Below are 24,104 nucleotides of genomic sequence, written 5' to 3' on the forward strand. Positions count from 1 at the left end.
AAAAGAGAAAGTGACCACAAATCACTCATAAAAGTTTAATCACATATCTTTTCTTTTCAGGTTTTTGTCAAGCAGGCAAGGATTTGCGGTTAGTATCGCTGTGCATGGAACAAATTGATATTCCAGCAGGCTTCCTGCTGGTAGGAGCCAAGTCTCCAAATCTTCCTGAGCATATTTTAGTCTGTGCTGTTGACAAGCGGTTTTTGCCAGATGATCATGGAAAAAATGCACTTTTAGGTAAATGGTTTCATTATTATTCTTGGTACAACAATTGATAACTAAAGGTTGGTTTAAAGTTATACTAAGTTGACTCAAGAAATGAATTTTTCTTAGTAGTATGTTGAAGAGAGTTCTGTATTTCTGAAACTAAATCTATAACTGAACTTCTTTGAAAAGCAAGTTCAGAATAAGGCCCTGGTCCTGCAATTAACTGCGTGGGGCTCTACATAGGTACAGGAGTCCACCTGCCCAAAGTCTGTTGCAGCTCTGGGGCATAAATGTGAAACGTAGTCAATTTTTAACCTCTAGTCAGTGAGTAAAAATTTCATTTCATGAATAAGAAATATGAATAAGCAGACACAGATAATCTTTTAATTATTATAAATATAAATTAACACAGTAACATTTCTTGGTAATTGGAAACGCACATCTGCACACCTGCCTTGCCCACTTGGCTTATGACTGCTGGGTAAACAGACCAATAAAAGTGATGTAGAGTTGTTGGTTTTTTGGCACCATCAATCGCTACCTTGAATCTCCTGTCTCTCTTCCCCATTGCTCTGGTGCCTGGAATACATTGAGGTGGACTTTCCAATAGACAAAAAATTGCACTAAAACTTTAACGGATTTATTTAGCTAAAACTCTAGTCCAGGCCATCATTATCTTACATCCTAACTATTGCAGCTTCCTCGTTTTTGTCCTTGACAAATGCCATATTGTTTGCCTGTAATCCATTCAAAATGTTACTGCCAATATCATCGTCTTGGCTCATCAGTCCAATCACATCACCCTACCTGCCCTTTTCCCCATTATATCCCTCCTCTGGCTCCGCCTTTTTCACTTCCATGTTGCAAAATACTTGTCTTTCCTTTTAAGACCCTACTGTCATAGTTTAGCCTCTTCTTGCTTATCATTTCTTATTTGGTAATGAGCGAACAACTCATCTCTGTTCTGCCAGTGAGTTACTAAAATTAAAAATTTAAAAGTCTATGGGACTGGGTAATAATATACACAAGAGATTTAAAATAATTGCCTCAGGAGCTCTCTGAGGCCCGGTTATTGATTTTTTAAAAATAAATCATGGAACACTGGGGAAAAGAAATAATATTGTGCGGTATTTAAAAAGGTAAATAGGATGATCCAAGTAACTAATAGGCAAGTTAGCTTGACTGGGCAAAATCATGGAAAGTAATCAGTAAAGAATTAAAAGATGGCAATATAATTTAATGCCAATCAACATGGTTTTTATGGAAAATAGGTCTTGTCAAAGAAACTGGATATTGTTTTTTGATGAGATTACAAGTTTGGTTGATAAACTTAACTGTTGATGTGGACATCTGTAAGGCATTTGACATAGTATCTCATGACACTGATTTTAAAAATTATAATTATGCAAAAATCAGTGTAGCATCTATTAAATGGATAGATAGCTCTCAAAAAGTAATTAATGGGGAATCATCATCAAATAGAAGTGTTTCTAATGGAGTCTTACAGGCCAAGGTGCTGGAACAATTTGTATAGTGGAAGTGCTGAGAGCCATTGAACCAAATTGTAAATCCTGTATATAATGGAAACCACTTCAAGGTGGGGGTTGCAGCCACACTCCCAGCACCCCTAGTTACAGCACCTCTGTTTACAGGGACCTGTTCTTGGCCCCATGCTCTTCAATATCTTTATCAGTGTTGATGGTAAAATCTGCAAGTGATGCAAAAATTAGTGGATTGGTAAATAATAATGACATGTCAGTTGTAACAGAATAATCTTGATTGGTAAACTGGGCTTATTCAAACGTGTTTTAATAAAGCCAAATGCAAGGCATTATGGTTAGGAATAAACTGTTAGCCTTCCCCATCCCTTACTCAGAAGCCAATTCTACTTGTGCACAATTCTCATTGGCCTCAGTGAAAATTACATAACCCTAATTCTGTAGTCCTACCATATAAACCCTAGTTCAAACATGTATATAATTCAGCTCTCTCCACAAAATAATTTAGTTTCTCTACGATCAAATGGTCTTCTGCCCAGTTTTTGGCTGTATTCCTAATCTATTAAATTTAATAAAAGCTCTGAATTTCTGTCCCAGTAGAACTAAGGATTTTGGATTAAGTGATTTCTTATTTGTGCCCTTTTAAGACCCTAATAAGGGGGAAAATCATAAGTCATGAGAAAATAACCAGGACATGTGTTACACTTTTACATTTGAGAACTTAATAATGCAAAGATATTGCCTAGTGCGCACCTCTCCCCCCCCCACCCCCACACATTTTGAAGGCTCCCTCTTCAGGAAGACCAAAGGGGAATTTCAGAGTGTCCTGGGTGTTAAGGCTGCCTTAGGCAGCATTAACTTTATACAGAATATTGTGGATCAGTCACAGCTTTGAGAAAGGAAGCATGCTTCTTGGAGCTGATCCTCCACTATGTGTTAGGGGTAGGGGTGAAAGGTACTGACATGGAGGGGGTTGGATTACCCTGTGTAATCACTTTTTCAGTCTTCATGTACCTATCATGCTTTCTTCTGAGAATTTGCTCCCTTCTGAGGAACTGTGTGGAAGATTGGGGGATAGCTTTTGGGCCTAAATTAGTAACAGCTGGAGAGAAGGCATTTTCAAACGAAGTGCTGAGGCAGCAAAAGTCTGTCTCTGTTGTCTCTGTCTGTCTGTCTGTCTTCCTGTCATTCATGTGCTGTGTGTGAAGCTTACAGTAGATGTCTGAATGGGCGTATCCAGTTAGTAGATTCAGGTGAGGCTAAAATGGCCTAATTCCCAGTATATGTCAAAAGGCATTTATTTTGTTTGTGTACCTTTTTCCTCCCCCCTTTCCTCCAGGGTTTTCTGGGAATTGTATAGGCTGTGGAGAAAGGGGATTTCGATACTTCACGGAATTTTCCAACCACATTAACCTGAAACTAACCACTCAGCCAAAGAAGCAGAAGCACTTAAAGTACTACCTAGTAAGAAGCTCCCAAGGTGTACTGTCAAAGGGACCCCTTATCTGCTGGAAAGGTAAAAAATCACCCATTTGTTAGAAGCATACTTACAGATTTTAGAACATTTTTATGTAGTGTTGGGTGAGCCTTAAAAGTTTTGGGTTTAAGTATTTAAAAAGCTGGGGGGCGAAATCCTGGCCTCATTGAACTGAATGGCAAAACTCTCACGGCTTTCAGTGGAGCCAGGATTTCACCCACGAGGCTAAAGATTTAGGTAAAAAGAGAGTTCCCCACCTATTTCTCTTCTGTCCCCTCCCCACCACATCCCCAGAGGAGGCCTCAAATCCCCCCTTCTGCGGAAATAAAGCGGTCCATCAGCCTGATAACCCCTTCCTATGTCTGTGTGTTTCCTTCCGGGGTCTGGCAAAGTGGCTCTCAGCTTATTCTCTAGGCATAGTTCCTGGACTGCTCTGCTGATCTAATCACTTACAAATTCATGCTAGCACCCTTAGAAAAACTAATTCCACAAAGTACACTCTAAGATAAAAGCTGGGGACACTGATCTCCAGGGAATGGAAAGAGGGATCACGTGTACTCAGGTTTTGCTATCTTGTTTTGCACCCTGGGTGCACCTTGAGTGAATATCTTCAGCTTTAAGTTGAATGTAATGGGGAAGGTTTTTGTAACTAAATACTTAAATTAGGTTGGTTGAATCCTGGGAGATGTTTTAGCTGAACTTTGTTATTTGTTGCATGTCATACTGTATGTGCTTTTAACATTTGTCAATGTTTAACACCATTGCAGTAAATTGTTGCACTGAAAGCCAGGCCTTGTTAATATGTACTGTAGCTGCTTCACTTCCAGAATGTAGAAGCAGACAATCATCTGCTGCTAGCCATTCTGCTAAACCAAATTCTTCAGTGTCACCATCCACGACCCCAGAGAGCGGAAGAGCTAATGGATACAAATCAGGGTTCACTCAGACAGGTAGGGGCTGAAAGCGCTGTATGCTGTAGAAATGACCACTGGGGGTGGTAAAGTACCTCACATGTTCCATAGGATTGCAAAGTAGATTTTTAGCATGTATCAATTTACAGGTTAAAGATAGAAAACATATTTCAAAATTTATACTGTGAATATTAAGGACCAGATGAGACGGGGATAAGTTTAGCTCTTAATAGTAGTTTGAAAAGTGTTAATGTTTTTTTTTAATCAATTTGATTAGTTATCTTTTTTTTACTGATGTCCAGATGTTATAAAATACTCACGTATAGTGAGCATCCTTAACAGAATGGGTACCTTGAATTGACATCTTTTTCCTCACTGGAGAAAAAGTAGCCTTCTGTTTTTGATGTTTGACTCCCGCTATTGAAGTGTGGTAAAAGTAATGATAAACAGCAGTGATTTGCTAAGTGAGCTAAGACACATCATAGACATATTGCCAAATTTTTGAAATTATTACCTCTTGGAGTTGTGCATTGATTTAAGTAGAAATAAAGATGTTTTCTAATAACCATAACAGACTCACCTAGAAGGGCTTTCCTTCTGGACTCAAAAGGTGATTTTTCTTTGGTGTGCTTTGTAGGTTGTTGCATTTTTGAAGTTGATTTATTTACTGCAGTTCATGTGCTTTTGTTTATTTGATAGATTTTGGAAACATGAGGCTTTTATTCAGATGGGCTATGATTGAATGGAGTGCACATCTCTGCTGTCTCTGAATGATGTAAAAACAGAACAGAATTTGTCATGTCTAAAAATCTGAGTTATCCAGGAATTTTAATTGGCCACTTATATTTTAGACCATTCAAAATAAAAAAAACAAACCCAAACCTTGTTTCAATAATTCTTTTGCTTACAAGGGTTGCTGAAAATAAATGAACAATAAAAATTGAACCTTAGCATGCCTATTGGTGTTGCAAATATTAGTCAGTGTGTTCAGGGACACTTTGACTGAGGTGTTGGGGTTTATTCCTATTTAGGAGACTATATTTCTAATCTGGAATGAGAATGTTGTGGTGTCCTGGCCTCCGGGTTCTTGCATGAAAAATGTGCAGGCACATGAGAATCCTATTTTATTTGGCATAACAAGTAATCTAATATTTACACAGCTTTGTCTGGGTTGCAGCTGACAAGTTAATAGATACACCTTTTATAGACTGCTTTCTCCTTATCAACTCACCATGATTTTCTTTCTGCTTGTCCTTTTGTATCACTATTTGTTCTCTCAGGTCACAGTTATCAAAACCTTTTTATCTCCTACCATTGTTATCTTCCAGTGAAGATAGTGCCACATTCAAAATACAAATTCCACTTGACAAGGGGGAAAAAGCCCCACCATATTTGTTTGTAGTGTATAAGTACTGTTGCAAACCACCTGTGATGAAAGTTCAGGTTTCTCCCTGGAAGTCTCCATAGCTAGTCATACACTGAGGTGAACTACCTTTCTCTGTTGCTTTCAGGTAGGTGTACTGAAACTAGGTTGCTTTCTGAAATTATGTTCCTTTTATCACCATTTTTCTTCCCTAAGGTATGGACTTGAGTACTTCCCTCTGTCTAGCTTTGTAACTAAAGTACAAGGCCCTAGCTACCTTAGAAGCTATACAACTATTATACAAATAGCTATATACACAGGTTAAAAGAAAATTAAGATTGTAAAGTCAAGCATGTCAAAGGTAGGAAATGCCAGAGTTGCCTTAGTATGGTCCTGTTGTGTGCATTATGATTACAATAAGTGGAATTGTATATTTTTATATTTTTGACATCATATCAATGCTTATTTGTAAGCATTTTTTAAGTTTTTATCCATTTAAATTTTCAGAGTTGTGGGAAATTATGGAGAGGGTCAAGCAATAATTATTTCATGACAGGAGACCTTGAGATTCAAAAACGTAAAGCTTTATAACTGTTAAAACACAAATTGTCAACATCATATGTCAAAATGTACAAAGTAAATATCCTTAAATCAAACTCTAACAAGTTCTCAAGCAAAATTTTTCTTTCTTTACCTGTGTGTAAATTTTGATTATTATCCATGGAAATACCTTTTCATTGATTTGTGTGTACATGGGGAAATTGACATTTACCACCATTTACCAATAAAAATGTAATTCTTCAAAGATTAATTATGATAAGTCTTTAAATGACATGATCACATACTGTTTTTTCCACAGGGCCACTTCCTCACTGAGTATAAAGGCTGGACTGTGCTCAATGAGTAGCTATCCAATATTTTTTCTCTTCATTGTTCACTGTGTGGCCCCAGGCCTTATTTACTGCACACTATTCAAACTCATCTCTGAGGCTAGAATTATTCATTTCCTCATAGGAACTTTTCTGTGGTGCCCATCACAAGAATATCCAAGTGCTTCACAAATATTAATTAATCTGTCTCAACAAAACCCTTGTGACATGAAGCGGTGGTATTATCCCCAGTTTACAGATGGACAGCTGAGGCACAGAGAGTCTGTCGTCAAAATTTGAATTTGAGATGTGTAGGATCTGATTTTTTTCACAGTACTTAGTATTATGTAGCACTGTATGTAGTGAAGCATTGCTTCCATTGACTTCATTTGTAGGTGTGAGTGCTCAGCACTTCTGCAGATCAAGCCCTTCTGTCTGAAGTTGGGCACACAGAAAATAAGGAATGCACAATTAGCTACCTCCTGTGAGAAGTTTGGATTAAGTGACTTGCCTAACACCACAAAGGGACTCTGTTGCAGAGACATGGATAGAATCTCAGAGTCCGAATCCAGTTCTCCAGGGCAGTGTTCCATGAGACCATCCTTTCTCTTCTTAGAGTCCTCTTCCTCGTTCATTATGCACCTTCAAACTTCTACAACAAATGAGACAGGAGTTCTGTAGACAACAGCCTCTTTTCACTACACAGCCCTGATTCATCCCCAGAGCAGGTCCATCCTGTGCATTGAGTGAGGCAAGAGGCTTGTGGGAAAATCAGTATGCGATCATCTTAATCCTAGTCTTGCTCCTCATCCAGTCTGGCTCCCTCTCCATTCTCTCTTCTTGTCCCAGAGTCTTTGCCCAGCTAGTTCTAGTTCTCCCACTACACCCCAACTCCTTGCCAGCTCTGTCTCTTCTCCCCCCACCATTGGTTCCTAGTCCTTCTCCCCAGCTCCTTATCAAATCTGTGTTTCCCCCATTCTCACTCCCTGCTCCGATTGGCTTTCAGTTCAGTCTTCTTGCCCAACCAGTCCCAGCCTCTCCTCCCCTGGTGCCCAATACCAATCTCCTAGTCCAGCCAGCCTCAGTCTCCCCCTCTAACTCCTAGTCTCTGTTTCTCTCCAACCCTTCCAGTCCCAGTCTCATCAGACTCCTTGTCTGTCTACTTCTCTCCCTTCCCTCCAGTCCATCTTTTGCCCTCTCTGCATTAAAAGCAGATGGCTTCCTCCTCCATGCTGTCTGGGTTGTCATGGAGCAGACAGGATAGATAAGCTCCTTGCTTTCAGCTCCAGTGCCCAGCCCAGCCTACCCTGGCCTACAGTACTTCATAGCAGCCATTACAGGGAAAGTCCTAATGAGCCCCTGTAGCCTGATCCTGGACAATTTTCAATCACTCTGTGGGGATAGTGCATGGACCATCCTGTCACCATGGATGAGCTATGAGTGGATAGAGCATGCACATTTGCTCTGTGGGGATGGTACTTGCGTAGATCCAGTCAGCACTAGGAGTTGGGAGGGGATGGAGCATGCTCAGAGAGGTTAGAACTTTGGAGATTTTTAGGTGCAAATATTCAAGAAGTCTCTAATAAGCATGTGTGAACTGCAGTTTTTCATGCAGGTATAACTGGGCCAGATTTGGGAGGATTTTCATAGGGATGGCAAAAGGCACATCCTTGACACAAAGGACACTCTCCTGCCAAATTTCAAGACATTTCTTCAAAGCATTGGGGTGCTAGCGCTTTGCAGAGAAAAGGTCTCCGGAATTTTTTAATATGGGAAAAATGTATTTTCCCCTGGTTTTGTTCTTGGAAATGGCTGAACTGTTTTTGCTGAAAGTTTCCAAAACCATTCAGCCAGAAGCAGACACCTAGCATGGAAAATTTCAACCCAAGCAGTGAGTTTCATAAAGTTTATAAGCAACTGACTATAGGATCTTAAAATGGGAAGTGTAGGGCAACTTTAATGGGCATTGCTACCAGCCCTTTATACAATACACTTTTGTGGTTTTCTGTGAGTGCATATGAAAATACACACAAATCCACAATTGTTTGTGTGTGTGTGTATATAGGTTATAGACTATACATATATTAATATTAATTAGAGACACACAACTTCCATATGCTTCTACACTGCCCACTTGAAGGAGGCATTGGCAGATGCATTTGCTATGGTGTATTTAATAATAGACTATCAGGTTTCACCAGAGCCTCTGACCTTGTGCTAATTGGTCAGCCATTTGGCATATTTCCTGTGAAAATGGGACAAGTCATTCTGCTGGAGTGGAGTCAGAGATCCTGTGACCATTCTCAACCTTGATTATTCCAGCTGGCAAAATAGTCTCTCTCCTCCTCCCATTGTTCCCCGAGTGGTGTGTTTCAAGGTATATCAATTTGGCAGATCAGGCTGGTAATGTCTTTGCCTTCTGTTTTTCTTTCTGTTTGAGTATGGAGACATGTGTAGGTGGAACCTAGCATAAACTGCTTACTTTTTACAGATTAATTTATCCAGTGAAATCCAGTTAACATTCTTTCAGAAAAGTTCATCCTTATGTTGTAAGAATTTAGAGCTGCCTGTGTCCAAAGTGTAGAATTTGATCTGAATAAAGTTGCAGGTATTAAATGTCTAATGGTTAGACCAGGGGTCTTGAAGTTTGGAGATCTGGGTTCTGCTCCTGATTCGGCTGCTGGTTTGTTATATAATCTTGGGCAATTCATTTAAACTCTCTGTTCTACGGTTTCCCCACCTATAAAATGGGAATAATAATACTTCTCCACCTTTGTGAAGTGCTATGAGGGAAGTGTGTTCTAGTAGTTTGAACATAAGACATGGAATCAGGAACCCTTGAATTCTGATCCCGGTTCTGATACAGACTCTTTCTGTTGCTGTGGCGAAGACACTTAACCTCTGTGCTTCAGCTTCCCTGTTTATAAAATGGGACAATCATGTTTACTTGCCTATCCCAGTAAGCTATTGTGAAGAACAGTTAGATAATATTTGAAAAGCATTTTTAATGTGAAAAACGCTGTATAGGTTATGTAAGTGTTAAGCATGATGAAGTTGTTTTTAGTGGTAGTAGTATCATCATCCCTCAGTGTTACATCATGGGGATTTTATTTTATGCAAATAGCCTTCACAACATACAAGATCTGTAAGCATACAAAGGAGAAAGATACTGTCTAAAATTTACCATGACTCTTATATAAATCCTGACCATGATCCAACTTTGTATCTTTGGGTAGTCAAGAGTTTTGTTAAACCTTCCACAGAATTCCTGTATTTTAGGTGCTAAAAATATACTCCTCCTTTAACTTCCTTTAAAATTCTCACCGTGCCTAAAAGCACTGGTTGTGATATCTTGCACTACTAATGCATTCTTGATTACTCATTCATGCCCTTAGGGACCTCTCCAAGTGCTCCAATAATTGCTGGGATCATCTAGTTTTCCATAATCGTTCCACTTTGTGACTCAGTTCTTAATACTTTGCATCTTCTCTTCTTGTTTCTTTTTTAAATTTCTGTCTTCTGGTATGGCAATATCAATTAACGTGGTCTTGCTTGTCTTCTTTTCTACAGCTATGTGCAGCCTGTTTTCCTGCACTGTTCGGTTTGTGACAATCCCCTAAAACCTTAGCTTCTTTATTCTCTAGAGCACTTTTGATTCGATGGTCATAATACCACATGGTTTGTTTAATTGCATATTTGCCACAAAGCTTCCAGTGCAGACACTTGGTGACCTCATTGTGTTTGTTCATAAATTCTCTTGCAGCCAGGCTCCTGCAGACGCTCAGCACGTGCTACACCATCTTTTCCCTTTCTGAACATATTCTGCAGTTCGGTGTTCAGTTCTATTGGTCAGTTTTGTTTAGAACATAATTAAGCCTTAAGGACTGCGCTCGTGTGCTCATAATGAGATTTTTTTTTGTCTCTCTTTTGAGGTATCCTTTAACAAACTCATGGCTTGTAGATCTTCTATTGCTAATGGATTTGCTTGTTCTCTGCCACTGTCCATGCAATGATTGCTATGTAAATCTTTCGAGTCATTCTTTGACAATCTGCTTTCTCCTTTCTTTCTTGGATTGGGATGTATACTTAGCCACAGCTTATTATCATGACCAGATGATCTTTTACTGTTACTGACTCCTCATATATTTTGATGTTGTCATTCATTGTCACTTTCCTCCTCCACACATAGCAACCCTTTTTCCATTATCACATCATTGAACGTACATCCTGCCCATGTCTTGACTGATGTTCATCACTCTGCATCCGTAGGAGCTTTTTTGTTTGGATGTTAAATTTTTTCTTCTCTTGATTCCATTTGATCATTCTGGCAGTGTATCATACTGCTGGTATTGCCCACATATTGGCTTGGATCAAATTCTTCAAGTTGAGTTTTGTTCTTAGATTAGTTCTTTTTCATCTGTAGTATCCTTTCCTCACTTTGTTCATAGGGATCATGCTGCGAGAGATCTTGGATAGTACCTTCGTTAACTTGTACCCATTTTGTCCTCTTTACAGATGTCAGCACACATTTAGCCAAGCCAACCTGTAGCTTTATATGTTCATCAAATGTTTCTACATGTGTCATCAATTGCTGTATCTTCTTTTGTGACAGTCCATATAGTATCAGATCATCCATATATATCAAATTATTAATTGTTTGTTGCTCTTTGCTAATGTGATAAACAAAATTTCAACGCTCTCGCTTTCTCTGTTGCTTTACCTCTTGTTTTCACTCTCTCTTTCTCTCTTTCTTGCTTTCTATCATTGGATGAAAAACAGTATATAAGTTTAAGGTAGTACTAGTTATTTGTAAGATAAGTCCATATATGATGACTTCTCAGGGGTGTACGCATATGTCTATAGCTATTTTCAAAGAGTTAGTTATTTAATCAAACAATTTTTTTGTCAGACTCCTCAGTATTCAGTCCAGCAAAATCATCTTCTGCTGTTAATATAAGTGGAATTCAAGACCTATCCCGGAACAAGAACATAGTGAAACCACTGGCTTTGTCTGTGCAGCTTGTAGGAAAGACATTTGCCACAGGTAATAATATACTTTACAGAAAGCCAAGTGGGGTAATGAGCTGTCTGTCTAGTAGTGGGTACATTTGTTATCCATACCCTCAAATTTGTGTGCACCACTTCAATACTCTGCGCATGCACATAGAATCTCAGGGTTGGAAGGGACCTCAGTAGGTCATCTAGTCCAACCCCCAAATCTTGCACTGTCATCGGTATCCCCACCCTGGATAGTGTCCTGGTTCTCAAACTTGACAGTTTGGTCACTGTACTTTAAAGGAGACCAATTATTTCCCTGGCTGAGCTCCATAACATAGACAACAACCCCATGGAGTCAACCTTGCGTGACATGGCACCTTTAAATAGCTCTCAGTCAAAGAGGTAAGAATCCTGATCTGTCTACGTGTTGTTCTCCATGAATGACTTATGTAGCCTCTTCAAAGATGTTTCATGAAATTTACCTTCCTTTTAAAGGAGGGCTAGTGTTAGTACTCTTTCATTGCCTGAATTGTGAATCCTTAATAACAATGAGATATCTAGACACCTCATTTGGACAATGAAATCAGTAATCAGGCATATAAACTAGGTATTAATACTGGTTCCAAATTTGAGAATTGCCAATTTTAAGACACTTGTGCAGGATTATGATGTCCTGTTGGGTGACTGTGGTTGAAGATAGGACTCTGGAGGTAAAGTAAGGCCTCCTTTTATTGCAGAATTATATAACTTTAAATTGAATTGTTCCCACCCTCACTGCCCATTAATATGATGTAACTCTGTGGTAAACCTTCAAAAAATTATAGGAGTCAGAAGAAGAAGAAATCTAAAATTTACCAAGCCAAATGTAAATCTCTCCATGCTGCCCATTGAAAAATTTGTATCACTCATCACTTTTAGCCTAAGAAGTGAGGTAAAAGATGTATAAAGAGGCCAGAGATCTCTAGAAGCTAAATTAATGACAAACATATTTATCATTTTCAGTTTTCAATAAGGATGCTTCAAAATTCATACTAGATTTTATTGTTGTATTTTTGGCTTTGTTTTGTTTGTCTCCTCCCTCCTCCCACTCCACCCCCAAAATACAGAAGCCCTACTTAAAGATCAGAATTTTGCTGCCATGCCTGAGTTATTCTCCACTGGTTGCCCCAGGATTAAAATTGACTCCGTCACCAATCTTGTTCTGTTCTTGCTTTACATTCTGAAATATGATTTATTTTGTTTTAAAGATTGTCTAAAGCTGCTCTCTCTGTGTATTTTGTTGTATTCAGCTCCACTTACACTGCGTAACAGCGATGTTGCAAATGGAAACAGTAGTGGAGGAAGAAATAATGTGTTGAGCTCTACATTCTCTCGGCCTATGCCTCACTCAACTTCCCCCAGCTCTGGCTGTTTTTCGGTAGATCAAGGTAAAAGAAAACCTGTGTTTTTATTATTTTATTTTAAACTCTTTACTGCATATGCTGTTGAGCCTGAAAACTGTAGCTTTGTTTTCTTTTCCACTGTAGCTGTTTCCACGACTCTTCCCTTGAGATGTCGTGTGTTGCTGGCATGAGTGTTGATGATTATGATACACACCTCATTATAGATACTAGTGTTTCTCAGATCAGAATGTGGCCTGATGTAAATTGAGAGTAACTCTAAACTCAGTAGAACTATGCCAACATAAAAACAGTGTGACGTCAAAATCCAGCCCAGAGTTTGTGTATCTGAATGTAAATGGGATGTGGGAAGAAGAGTATTTTGAATTATCTTTTCCTTTATTTCTCCTCAGCATCAATGTCTAGTTCTGGGCCACCAAAGAAACGACACCGGGGATGGTCTCCTGGGTCACCAGTCCCACCTCCTGGTTTAGTTGTACCTGTTCCGACAATTCGTCCTCTTACAAGAACAGGTAAAACTTTAATAATTATGTGAATTGTCATGACTAAAACTTCTGATCATCCAGCTCAGTGGCATGGTAGTGCTTCTATGAACTGTTGTTCAGGACATATAATTACTTCTATTGAAAGTAATGACCTCAGGTCTCACTCGGGTTGGGGTCCGGTTTTGCTAGGCACTATATAAACACGTATGATGACATGGTCCCTGCCCCAGATAGCTTACAATCTAATTTAAAATGAGCATGACAGTTAATGGGGAGCGGGAGAAGTGAGGATGAGGATAGTAGTAATACAAACAGATAATTAACCATCCATAACTCAGTGCTTCCAAAATTGTTTGTATAGGTGTGTGTATATGTGTGTGTATATATATATATATATATATATATATATATATATATATATATATAGACACACACATACATATACACACACAAATATAAAAATAAATAGATGCAATTTCCGTTGGCCCTCACCTTGAGATTGTAACTTCCCAGATGCGGCTGCTCTGCTCCTGCACGGGAGGGAAGGTCTTGCATAGCTTAATTTTGGCCACTCAGAACAAAATGGCATTGATGAAAATCCCAAGTCATCCTTAGCTCAAAGGATGATGACCACGATACAGGGCGTTGAAAGTGAGGGATTGAGAATCCTTAGGACTCCATCAAGAACATGTAATGTTGGCATCCATATTGAGATAAGAGTTAGGGTTAAATAAAAAGATATATTAACTACTTATATATTCTAATGTGGCAATTTAAAACACATAACTACTTACCACAATAATACTTTTCAGCTATAAGCAGTCAACGTGTTTTGCAAAGGAAAGTAAGTATCCTTTCCCCCCATTTTAGAGAAAGGGAGACAAGAAGTTAAGACCCTAATTTTTAGAACTGCCAATGATTTTTGGGTGCCTCAATTTCTGGGTCTTCAGTTTGGGATACCTTGGGTCTGACTTTCAGAGAGATTGAGCATCCACAGTGGTAGTCAGTGGGTGGAGGGCGGCTCTGCACCTCTGAAAGTATGGCCCTCTGTGTGTCTACATGGGCACTCAAAATCAGTAGCCATTTCTGAAGATCTTGTCTTAAATGACTTGCTGAAGGTAATACAGAAAGTTAGAACCCTGATCTCTTGACTCCCAGACTCATGCCCTCTCGCTCAATCACTCAGTCCTTTTGAGGTAACCATGAATACACTTTTAGTGGCAAAACACATGAGCAACATTTTTAAATTGTCATTTAAACATGGAAGTTTTCAAACCAGTTGCATGTGATCAGAAGCCATCTTCTCTTTTGTTGTTGCCAGTTTACTTGCATAGATCTACTGCACGCCCATGTTGCATTTGTTCCCAGAGAGAAAGTTCTGAATTAAACAGACTTCTAGAAACCGATAAGTTCCCACAATTAAAACAGTTGAATTTCTTTAACACCTTTCATCAGAGGATTGAAAAATTCATCATGAACAATTTAAGGAAGTCTCATAATATCCCTATGAAGTAGGTATTATACTGACAGATTATAATACTGAGGCACTGTGCTTTCTTTTCTTGTTTTGAAAGCTGCTGTTGCTCCTTCATGACTGAAGTGTAGTTTTCATCTTTCTATAACTTCATAATGGTATAAAGTGGAATGCAAACAGCTTTGAGATTTTGGTCTACATATTGTAGGTCAAAAGTTAGTGAGGTCTCTTCCTTCTTTGTGCTGACAGGTAGCATTGAAAAGTGACCTTTGTGAACACTTTTCCTTGTACTTGGCTTTGTTACAAGATGCATATTCAAACCTGGATTTTTTTCTCTCCCTGAAACAATACCGTAGTTAGAAAAAAGTTTTATTTTAGTGGTGGGGCCAGGGAAGGATATTGGGTCTTAATTTAAATTATTTAAAACTGTAATAGGAAATGCAAAGGTAGTTTGAATTTTATTGCGGTTAGTGATTTGCAAGAGTGTTGTTTGTTCATAGGGCCAAATCACAGTATGAGCCTTTTGGTAATGGAAGTTTTTCTTTCTTTATTTTATAGAGCCCCTTTTGTCAGTCCCAGTTCCTCAATCCATGTTAACTGGAATTTTACAGCCTCAACCCATCCCTGCAGGGGAGACTGTAATTGTTCCTGAAAACCTGCTGAATAACTCAGGAATCAGACCAGTGATTCTTATAGGTAAGCTTTACATTGTGATAAGCAACACTGTACCTCTTGAATAACTGCATGCTCCCCCTGGGATTTGAGGTAATGAAATTCACTTTTGTGATCAGCCCGTAAGTACAACAGAAGGTGATTGTGTTTCATAAGACTTTCAGGAGCCTCTTGTGTTAATTGTGCAATATTTATGATGAGAAGTTGGGTGATTTTTGCCAAGACCTGACATACAAAAGGGTCCTGGCCAGATCAGATTAGACCCTAAATTTGGGTTTTGTATAAACAAGCCTTTTACAAAATCGAAGAATAGACGTATTTCCTTGGAATTAAAACAACTTTCCAATTCAAACAGTTTTCCCAGACAAATAAACATTCCTCTACAGTGTTTACAACCAAACCTTATAGCCCTGTGCTACTGCCTGAAACAGAGAAAGTGAAATTGATGTTGAACTGACCAATCAAAATGGACTAGCTTCCCCCACCCCATGTCTACACTAGGAAAAATGGAAAAAGTAAGCAGCCAGCATGAATAATAAAATATAAATTAGAATGTTAAAATATTTCACCTATATAAGGTGTGTTGTTAGTAATATACTATGTATAAGGACATTGCTGTTACATTAAAAATATGACTTTTAATGTGAAAATGTCTCTTTGAGTTGTGTTACTGCAAAATAATAATAATTAAAGAAATTTTACTCAAATTGGTGAGTTGTGTCACTATTTGAAGGGGTAATTCCATCATTGTTCCATTCAGTGCAATATTACCCCTTTGTATAAAGCACCCTACATATTAGGGAACCATATATACTCATATGACCCCTGGATTTAATTATCATAAATTAAGTAGTGGAAAATTGCTCTAAGTCCTTAGTGACACAACTGGTCTTTATACATAGTTCCACTCGAGTTAATGGGGCTAGCTACGTGAATAAAGATTGCAAGATGAGGATTACAGTTAATTTGTATTTTTTTATTTTATGGACGTGCAGCCTAGAGAAAGTCTAGGCCTTAGGATACAGTTCTATAATTTCCATAACTTCATTTCGTTATTAAAGATGAGGCTCCTGGCAAGTTGGCAGTGCAGTCCTCAGGTGGGCCCAATGTGTCTTATTGGAAAAGTGTCTTATTGGTAGTATAGTACCAGATGTACCAGGATTGAAAAATGTACATGAGAAAAAAGTAATCTGTTTCTATCTTGGTCATTCTTAACCTTACCAAAAAGATTCTATCATTAATTGATGTCTCTTAATTAAACCATTCATGAAAATAACACTTTTTATCTGCATTTAAATTTTAAGATGTTTATCAAAACAGTACAACAGTGTCTGAAGCACATTTGTTCAATTTGTGCTGCTTTTATCAAGTTAAGATTTCTGTACTGCAGTTCTGCAGATTTTGCACACTAAATTATTGGTAGTATGAGCTTTATGCATTTGAAGGTCATGGTAACAACTAAGCAGATTACTTAGTAATTATTTATTCAAAGACAAATATCAATCTTGGTGCTGGGCAGACCATCACAGTAACTTTTGGTAAATCGATATTGACATATATAGGGTAATACACTATTGGTGTACTTAATTTCTTCTGTAGACAGTAATAATGTCAGTTTGGTCACTGTCGTCCCATCTTTTGCTTTAGCATTAAACAGAAGTTAGGGAATGTAACTGTTGCAAGATTTTGTATAGTAGCTTGTTTTGAGTATTTTTATTGTTGTTTTTGAAGGTTATGGCACTTTACCCTATTTCTATGGCAATGTTGGTGATATTGTAGTAAGTCCCTTGCTGGTGAATTGCTACAAGATTCCACAGCTGGAGAACAAGGATTTGGATCTTTTGGGGTTGACTGGCGCTCAATTACTAAGTGTGGAGAACATGATTCTTTTAACAATACAGTATCTTGTCCGGTTAGGTAAGCCATTTCTCATATTCATTCCAGTTTTTATTGTTTACGACTTTTGTTTTCTCCCTTCATCTCCAATATGTCCTACCTCTTGCCAGTAGCCAGTTTTCTGTCTATCTTGCAGCTGGAATAGAGGACTAGTCTCTATCTAGAGTCAGTGCCAGTGCTATTTTGTAAATCTGCCTGAAAAGGAGGTGAATTTGAAGGGTGATATTGTTCTCTGTCCTCCCTGTGACCAAGGTCACCTTTGTGAAAATCAAATATCATTCTGCATTGCAAATATTTCATTTGCTTAGGGAATCAAACCTTCTGTTTTCACAACCATTTCTAAGAGCTTCCAGTCCTTTTTTCATTCAGAGTTTCATGACAGATGCTTCCAGATGTGTTGTCACCATTGTTTTGGGGACTGCAACATTTACATGAAAACTACCTCTGTTGTGCAAACTAAAGCAAATTATTTAGTACACAACAAATTGTTGTTTTCTTGAATGTATTTAATATGGGCTCTAGACAGAATTTAGGGCAGTTAAGTGAGTTGCAGATTTTCTAACCCTTTGTGGATAGACACTTTCCCTACATTAGTGTAAAATGTAGTGAACGTAAACGTAAGATATTAAAGGCATAGAGAATAGTGTGGGCAAGTGCTGTGTAAGCCTTCTCTCACAGCTGTGTCAGTCTTGACCTGCAGCTTCCCTTTCATTTTAGTCCTGGGTTGCCCTTGAACAGAGACTGCCAATCACAGTGAGATGCATGGTGATTTTGTAATCGGGACACCTGGCCTTTTCTACACTACATAAATGTTTCCCCCAGCATGCATGTAGCATGGCATGCATTCACACACACTTATATTCACAGCAGTGCACAAGTGATGATGATGCCATAATTGGGAGTAGACTTGTCTTGAGCAAGTCTAGCAACTATATGGTTTGCCACTGTGCCGTCCTGTGCTGTTGCAGTACCATTATTAAGGCTACGGTTTTGTCATGGAGGTCGTGGAAGTCACGGATTCTGTGACTTCAGCCCTGGTGGCTGGAAGCTGCAGGGTCCCGCCACCTCCTGCAGTGGCAGGGAGCTGTAAAGTACCCCCGCTGCCTGAGGCAGCAGGCCCCCAAACTCTCAGCTACCATGTGCAGCAAAGGTACCCCGCAGCTCCCAGCTGCTGCAGGATGGGCGGAGGGGTACCCCACAACTCCCCGGCCATGGCAGTGGGGCAGGGGGACCCTGGCAGCTCCCCACTGCAGTGGTGGCAGGGGGACTCCCACAGCAGCTGCCCAGTCCCTTCCCATTTTGTCATGGATATTTTTAGTAAAAGTCACGAACAGGTCACGGGCAATAAAGAAAAATTCACGGAAATCCGTGATCTCTCTGTGACTTTTGCTAAAAATATCCATGACAAAATCTTAGCCTTAACCATTATGAATGGGAAGCTCGCATAATAGCCCCGACAGCACATACAATCCTCTCACTATTGTCCAACAGTGCACCAGTCACTGCATAGGTGGCCTGTCTGCTTTCCTTCTGCTCTCTACAGGCTATTAGTCTTAATTGTCCACTCACTGTTTGGTTGAAGCTGTCACGGGCTTTCCCTTTTTGAGCTAAATGCTTGTATGTTGATCCACTGTCCCCATACCCCTCAGGGATGAGCATCTGACATATCTAGCACACCCTTCTAGAAAACAAACTTAATTCCAAGTCTTTTTCTCCTACATGGATAAGAACTTTGGAAAATGCAGCATAATGCTTTGTGATCTCAGAAAGGACTCAGTAAATTGACTTGAGAACATTCTCTTAGTTTTTTCATGGGAAAGGTTCTTTTATTCCCTGCCAAGACTTTACGATTCTTTGTGTATGTATGTATTAGATGAAGTTTGAGAATTTTCTGGGAGGTACCAGGTTGTTGGTTTTGGTTGTGTTTTTTTTTTTAATCCTGCTCTACCTTTTCCCAGACTGGGAGGCTGCAGCCGCTCTCTCTACCCCCATGAGATACTGCCATATGTGCTATTTGGATCCTATGTAAGGAATTGTATCATTGTTGAGGCTCCCACACTTTGGCTGCCAGGGATGCCACTTGGAACCACATCCTAGGATTGACTCTGCTTTAAAATGTGTTTTAGAAAATAACATACAATTGAAACATTAAATCCTGTTGGTTTTTTTATTCCTTTAGTTATGAGAAACAAAAATTATGTAATTCGTTTATACCTATTCTTTGGAGCTTATGCAGTTTCGCTTTGTTAGCTCATGAGTTTAAAAAAAAAATCTGTCCTATAGTCATCCTCATTATCTCTTGTTTTGTTAGCATACACATGCATATATCTACAACTCTGGCAAAACATTATGACTGCCGCCAAATAATTATCTCTACATCTTGCATCTGAAGAAGTGTGTTTTTTACCCACGGAAGCTTATGCCCAAATAAATCTGTTAGTCTTTAAGGTGCCACCGGACTCCTTGTTTTTTAATCTCTACATGGTTTTCTCTTGATTTGGAAAACTTGTACTCAAGCACTGGTCACAGTTCATTCATGTTACGTGGTGAGTTCTCTCTATTGTTTGTATACAGTAGGGAATAAAAAGGTAGTTGCACAGATGTTTCTCCCAGTGACTTATGATATAGGGCATCGATCAGCTAGTAATTTTAACTTTACAGGCCCAATCCCACAAACGCATGCATAAGAAACTTTTCTTGAGTAGTTCCATTGACTTCCAGGGAGACAAAGGACTAAAATGATGTGGAAGTTGCAGATCAAGACTGATACAACTAAGAGAGGAAGTTAAAGTAGTACTTGACTTGACTTCAGTGAAACTGAGTAAAGATACTCAAGTGCATTAATGTTTGCAAGACCACATCCTAGATAGATAATAGGCCATTTTATAAGTAATAAATGATCTAACTCACCATTGGGAAATTTACAGAAGGCTGGACTAGTATTCTTTATAGACCAGGATGGTCTTCCATTGTGGTTGATTTATTTGTAAAGGTGTATTACTGGCTATCAGAAAATCTTTTGTATTGCATTGTGAAGTCAGATGGCGCACACAATGTTTTGGGGAACAAGCCTCTTCCTGGGGCGTCTTTCCTTATCCAAAAATCCAGTAGAAAAAGATAACCTTTCCATGGATGTTTTGAACCATCTTATAGAGCTTGATAGAAAATTCTCTCACTGCTATACAGTTCTACAGGATGCTGGAAAAAGACTATTGTTTTCCATTAAATTATGAATACTTTTAACATAATTTTCTTATAGCTCTACTGGATGCTTTCCTTTTAAATTCTGTAGGATTTTCCCTTTCTTGATGTCAGGAATTAATGGTAAGGGAAATTTTGGACCACTGGTAAAATCATTTTTTACTGGATCCTAGAAAAGTGTCCAAAAAAGATGATTTAATTGAGAATGTTCATTGTTTCATCTAGAGCAAATTGATTTCAAAAGAGTAAGAAGCAGAGAGGTCTGGGAAGTAGACAGAAGAATGTCACATTCAGAGACTGCCTTAGTTTTATTGGCCTTGTTATTGGTACAGAACATTTTTTGCACAGTTCTACTGCTAACAACTATCTCTGCATCTTGATGGATTTCTGATCACACTGTCCCTTCTTATTCTTACAATAATTACCCAGGATCCATGACCTGGAGCTTCACAGATTCCAAGGTCAGAAGAGACTATTGTGATCATCTAGTCTGACTTCCTGTATAGCACAGTCCATAGAACTTCCCCAGAATAATTCCTAGAGGATATCTTTTAGAATCTACTTGGTAAGTTGTTCCAATGGTTAATTTAAGAACATAAGAATGGCCATACTGGGTCAGACCAAAGGTCCATCTAGCCCAGTATCCTGTCTTCTGACAGTGGCCAATGCCAGGTGCCCCAGACATAATGAACAGAACAGGTAATTATCAAGTGATCCATCCCTGGTCACCCTTTTCAAGTTTCTGGCAAACAGAGGCTAGGCACACCATCCATGCCCATCCTGGCTAATATCCATTGATGGACCTATCTCCTCCATGAATGTATCTAATTCTTTTTTGAACCCTGTTATAATCTAGGCTTCACAACATCCTCTGGCAAGGAGTTCCACAGTTGACTGTACGTTGTGTGAAAAAATACTACTTTTTGTTTGTTTTAAATCTGCTACCTATTAATTGCATTTGGTGACCCCTAGTTCTTGTATTATGAGAAGGAGTAGATAACACTTCCTTATTTACTTTCTCCACACCAGTCATGATTCTATAGACCTCTATCATATCCCCCCTTACTCGTCTCTTTTCCAAGATAAGTCCCAGTCTTATTAATCTCTCCTCATATGGCAGCCATTCCATACACCTAATCATTTGTGTTGTCCTTTTCTGAACCTTTTACAGTTCCAATATATCTTTTTTGAGATGGGGCGACCACATCTGCATGCAGTATTCATGATGTGGGTGTACCATGGATTTATATAGAGGCAATATATTTTCTGTCTTATCTATCCCTTTCTTAATGATTCCCAACATTCTGTTAGCTTTTTTGACTGTCGCGGCACACTGAGTGGATGTTTTCGGAGAACTATCCACAATGACTCCAAGATCTCTTTCTTGAGTGGTAAGAGCTAATTTAGAACCCATCATTTTATATGTATAGTTGGGATTATGTTTTCCAGAGTGCATTACTTTGCATTTATCTACATTGAATTTCATCTGCCATTTTGTTGCCCAGTCACCCAGTTTTGAGAGAGCCGTTTGTAACTCTTCACAGTCTGCCTGGGACTTAACTATCTTGAGTAGTTTTCTATCATCTGCAAATTTTGCCACTTCACTGCTTACCCTTTTTTCCAGATCATTTATGGATATGTTGACTAGGACTGTTAATTACTCTTGCTGTTAAAAATTTACACCTTATTTCCAGTCTGAATTTGTCTAGCTTCAACGTCCAGCCATTGAATTATGTTGTACCTGTCTCTGCTAGACTGAAGAGACCATTATTGAATATTTGTTTTCCATGTAGGTACTTGTAGGCTGTTATGAAGTCCACCTCTAAAGTTTCTCTTTGTTAAGCTAAACAGAGGGTACGTCTACACTACGGGACTATTCCGAATTTGCATAAACCGGTTTTGTAAAACAGATTGTATAAAATCGAGTGCGCGCGGCCACACTAAACACATTAAATTGGTGGTGTGCGTCCACGGTCCGAGGCTAGCATCGACTTCTGGAGCGTTGCACTGTGGGTAGCTATTCCGTAGCTATCCCATAGTTCCCGCAGCCTCCCCCGCCCCTTGGAATTTCCGGGTTGAGATCCCAGTGCCTGATGGGGGAAAAATTATTGTCGCGGGTGGTTCTGGGTAAATGTCGTCAGTCACTCCTTCCTCTGGGAAAGCAACGGCAGACAAGCATTTCGCGCCTTTTTTCCCTGGATTGCCCTGGCAGATGCCATAGCATGGCAATCATGGAGCCTGTTTTGCCTTTTGTGACTGTCACCATATGTGTACTAGATGCCGCTGACAGAGGCGATTCAGCAGCACTACACAGCAGCATGCTTTTGCTTTTGCATGACAGCAGAGATGGTTATCAGCCATACTGCACCATCTACCAATCCATAAATTGGTAAAAAGATGAGCATGGCTACCAGTCGTTTTGCACCATTTGCTGCTGTCATAAGTGCCCCTGGCTGCTCTTAGCCAGGGGCGCAAAAGCCAAAATTGGGAATGACTCCCAGAGTCAATCCCTCCTTTTTGGTATCTAAAAATAGAATCAGTCCTGCCTAGAATATGGGCAAGTGTACTAGAGAACCACTGTATCAGAGAACACAGCTGCTCTGTGTCAGACCCTGCAGAAATTATGAGCTGTATGCTATTCACAGGGGGTGCTCCTGCAACAACCCCACCTGTTGATTTTGTTCTTCCCCTAGACTTCCTGGGCTACTGTAGCATTGTCCCCCCACTTGTGTGATGAAGTAATAAAGAATGCAGGAATAAGGCACAGTGACTTGTTAGTGACTTGTTAGTGAGAAATGATAGTCCAGACAGGACAGTAAGGAGTGTGGAGGAGAGGAGCCCAGCATCCCTCTGCTAGTCCAGGGGCAATTGAATCTTTTTTTTACACATGAAGGGTGGGGGCTGACAGAGCTCAGCCCCCTGTTGCTATGACGACGATGGTTATCAGCCATACTGTACCATCTACCAGGAAAAATTAGGGCCAGGCACCCTTGATAGACCTCACCGATGCTAGTCTGCATGGTTACCAATCCTTTTGCACTGCCCCATGTGCCAATAGGCTGATGACGAGGACGGACACCAGTCGTATTGCACCATCAGCCACCCATGGCGTGGGGGAGCAAGGATGTTGGTGTTGAGTGCTGCAGCATCGGGTCTATCTGCAGCATTCAGTAAAGATAGGGTGACATGTTAAAGAGTCAAGAGAGGATTGTTTTCCCTTTCACTTCTGGGGCGGGTGGGGTGCGTAAATTGCCGAGCTATGCCCTGACCCACCGCGGACACTGTGTTTGACCCTAGAAGCATTTGGAGCTCAGCCAAGAATGCAAATACTTTTCGGAGACTGCAGGAACTGTGGGATAGCTTGAGTCCTCCAGTCCATGAGCGTCCATTTGATTCTTGGGCTTTCCGTTACGTTTGTCACGCAGCAGTGCGCTGAGCCCCTGCTATGGCGTCTGTCTGGAGATTTTTTAAAAATGATTTTGAATTTCGTCTTCTGTAACGGAGCACTGATAGAACAGATTTGCCTGCCCTTACAGCGATCACATCCGCATGGTCCATGCGGGAGCTCTTTCTTTATTTTGATTTTTAACTGCATCGCCACATGTGCTGATCTGAGCTCCACGCTGGGCAAACAGGAAATATTCAAAAGTTT

The 24,104-nt window shown here is 39.6% G+C and overlaps 1 protein-coding gene across 10 annotated transcripts in view; it reads left to right on the forward strand.

Moving 5' to 3' along the window:
* The window catches only part of GREB1L (GREB1 like retinoic acid receptor coactivator), a 219,043-nt gene that overhangs the window by 122,310 nt on the left and 72,629 nt on the right, over positions 1-24,104 (forward strand). For 6 of the 10 annotated variants that reach the window (XM_039522151.1, XM_039522145.1, XM_039522149.1 and 3 more), the window contains exons 5-12: positions 61-237; positions 3,046-3,222; positions 3,996-4,133; positions 11,236-11,370; positions 12,614-12,751; positions 13,117-13,236; positions 15,242-15,379; positions 17,087-17,272. In XM_039522151.1, coding sequence (XP_039378085.1) covers positions 61-237; positions 3,046-3,222; positions 3,996-4,133; positions 11,236-11,370; positions 12,614-12,751; positions 13,117-13,236; positions 15,242-15,379; positions 17,087-17,272 — 1,209 coding nt within the window. The remainder of the gene's footprint in view (positions 1-60; positions 238-3,045; positions 3,223-3,995; positions 4,134-11,235; positions 11,371-12,613; positions 12,752-13,116; positions 13,237-15,241; positions 15,380-17,086; positions 17,273-24,104) is intronic. The other 4 variants (XM_039522150.1, XM_039522154.1, XM_039522152.1 and 1 more) reach the window with 3 other exon arrangements.

This window comes from Mauremys reevesii, linkage group 2, assembly GCF_016161935.1.
Source record: "Mauremys reevesii isolate NIE-2019 linkage group 2, ASM1616193v1, whole genome shotgun sequence".
Lineage (NCBI taxonomy): Eukaryota > Metazoa > Chordata > Testudines > Geoemydidae > Mauremys > Mauremys reevesii.